The sequence below is a fragment of the Poecilia latipinna genome, unplaced genomic scaffold, assembly GCF_001443285.1.
Source record: "Poecilia latipinna isolate Pla-1442-1.1 unplaced genomic scaffold, P_latipinna-1.0 Scaffold2209, whole genome shotgun sequence".
Classification (NCBI taxonomy): Eukaryota; Metazoa; Chordata; class Actinopteri; order Cyprinodontiformes; family Poeciliidae; genus Poecilia; species Poecilia latipinna.
Window position 1 is genome coordinate 169,357 of NW_015114825.1, and position 2,716 is coordinate 172,072.

The 2,716-nt window shown below is 43.7% G+C and overlaps 1 protein-coding gene across 5 annotated transcripts in view; it reads left to right on the top strand.

Moving 5' to 3' along the window:
* Nucleotides 1–2,716, top strand: part of LOC106936746 (connector enhancer of kinase suppressor of ras 2) — an 88,179-nt gene that overhangs the window by 57,722 nt on the left and 27,741 nt on the right. For 4 of the 5 annotated variants that reach the window (XM_015017929.1, XM_015017933.1, XM_015017930.1 and 1 more), the window contains 2 exons: nucleotides 240–326; nucleotides 1,176–1,384. In XM_015017929.1, the coding sequence (XP_014873415.1) occupies nucleotides 240–326; nucleotides 1,176–1,384 (296 nt within the window). The remainder of the gene's footprint in view (nucleotides 1–239; nucleotides 327–1,175; nucleotides 1,385–2,716) is intronic. The other variant, XM_015017931.1, reaches the window with a different exon arrangement.

A 2,716-nucleotide genomic window follows, 5' to 3' on the forward strand; every position in this document is an offset into this window, starting at 1 on the left:
AAAAAAAAAAAAAAATCAGACGAACACAAGTTGTTATGACTGGACAATTGAGGTTTTTTCATGTCAGAATCGCTCCAAAAATAACTCTGGAGCTTCTGATGAAGCTCAGGTTGAAGTGGTCCTTCACGAGTCCCGCCCCACCTGCACACACCCTCTCTTTGTCTCACCCGTCCACCCCCCCAGCTGTCTCCCACACTGTCTCTCAGTCAGACTCTCTGATTGCTGATTGGTGCTTCCAGGTGATCTCAGACCTGTTTCCATGCCTCCTGAATATAACTGGATGGCCGAAGCCAAGGAACCCAGCATGGGCAAGAGAGGGAGCAGAGGTACACACGAACACACACACCTATACACACGAACACACACACGCATACGCACGCGCACGCACACACACACAGAAAGGGAAGGAAAAACACAGTGCTTTATGGCGCTGATGCTGCCGGGTCAAAGTGGCACCACGCTTCGCTCCATGCTCAGCTCAGTGCATCTCAGCTCATCGTCTGGTTTGTCCATGGTGCTTTGGTTGTGTGAGGATACATATCAAACCTGGTATGTATCTCTGAGAGTGACTATTAGACACAAATGCAAGGAAATTGCATTCATACAGCGGCTTGGGAAAGGAGAGTGTGACCGATTCTGAGCAGCCTTGCTACTTTGGTGGCGAGGTTCGATCTGTATTCAGCGGAGGATCCTCCGCTCTACCTTCAGAAAGTCTATGAATATTATTAAAGTACAGTCCTAATGTACGAGGCTGGCCTTTCTTTCCCTCCTCCTCCTCCTTTTTGTCTCTTTCCGGATGTTCATTTTGAAACTCAGGGACAGTAAACAAATGAGTTGAGGAGTTTTTATCTGTGCCGGAGCAGAATCAAAGCTCGGGTCACAGGCGAGATTTAGCAATGGAGCCCTGCGTATCAACATAATCACTACAAACAGATTATAGATGTCTGTCCCCCAACTGTGATCCCATATCAGCTCTGACTGCTCTGAGGCACTTTCATGCCTTTCCGTTGGGTTTTTATCTGCATTCAGGCTCAGCTGTTCTTACTCTGTGCCTTCCTCTGGACTCCAAGACGTTATCTCCTCCCTCCAAGGATTTCTCCTCCCTCTTATCCGTTGTTCTGACCCAAACCGGCGTCTAACGTCCACGCAAACCCTTGTCCTCTCATCTCCCACAGATTCGGACAACTCACTGCTGCGGTATCTCAGCGACGACAAGATCCTGGTGATCGAGGAGGAGCCCGAGGGTCCAGGCAGAGAGAGCCGGCGGGATTCCACCAGACGCTCGCGTCGCAAGAGCCGCAATCCCAGCAGCCCCAGCTTTCCGATTAGCCCCTCCATGCTTTCCTCCACCTTGCGGCTTGACCAACCGCCTGAGCCTCTCCCGGTACGTACAGAGACTCGGGAAATCTTACAGTACTGCAATCTGGCTCGGAAATGTGTTTACACTCCCTACATTTGTTTTTCCCACTTTTTGTCACATTAAACACAAATGTAACATATTTATTGCAATTTTAGTTTTATTTTTTCTGCATTTTCATGTGATAAACCAACAAAGCTGAATATAAATGTAAAGTTGAAGGAGCATGATCGATGGTTTTCATTTAATCTGCATTCAGATCTTTTGAGTAAGTGCTGAACAGGACCGTCTCTTTCCTGTTCTTTGTTAAAATATGTAAAGCTTGGTGGTCAGATTAAATGGAGACTTATGAGAGCAAAGGTTTTCACTCCTAATAGGATTTATTTTTTGAAGTTGTGACCTGATTTTGCTTTAATGCAAACCTTGTGGTGTGCTAACTTCCTGTCAAATGCGCCACAATCACCAAAATGAAAGTATTTGCAGACCACAGGTTTTTTTTTAAATGGTAAAATTACATTTTAGATTTTTTTTTACTTGGAAACAAAGTAGTCCGATTTTGTATCTGTAAATAATTATATATCCAAAGCTGTTTGTCTCAGTAAAACAGGAAAAAAAAAGATTTTCCTACGTTTTTTTTTTTTAGTTTTCTGTTTAGCAGGTCTTGAAATGTTTTTGTCTACGCTCTACAAAAGCACGAGATATGGGTCACTCTTTGTTCAAAATGCTTTCCATTTTTATTCATTTTTAATGAACGTGTACGTCCAAATCTGCTGTTGTGCAAATGTCACTGGAGGTTTAAGGTGGCAGTTTTAATTTAAAAAAATAAGAAAAAACCACCAAAGTTTATTAAAGACAAATATTTTGTGTTGTGCATAATTTAATTTTTAAAACAACTTAAAAATTCAGTAGATGTCCATGTGCAGTGCCATGGCGGGTTTACAGCGCTCCACCGATCTTTCCACTTTTGGATAATGGATTGACCAGAACTCTGTGAAATGTTCAAATCTTGCAATGGATTTTTTTTTTCACTGGTAAAAATGTGAAGCTTGTTTCTGCAACTACAACAATCATAACTTTGATACTTCAGCAGCCATACAGTGCAAAATACTTTCTGTTCACCAATTAACCAAAGCAGCACTGACACTTACTGATTGACTTTATTAATTTCTAAGAGAGCCGACGTCTCGCCCTCCGTCCTGTTGCACAGACCAACCTCTCTGGTTCAGCCCAGAACCATGAACTCGTGTAATTACTGCAGAGATTCAAACATCACTATGGTGCGATGTGAGCTTTTTGCTGCTGGAGCTTAAAGGCTGGAAGACTGGGTAGATCAGGCAGGTGCAGGGCGAGGGGGGGGGG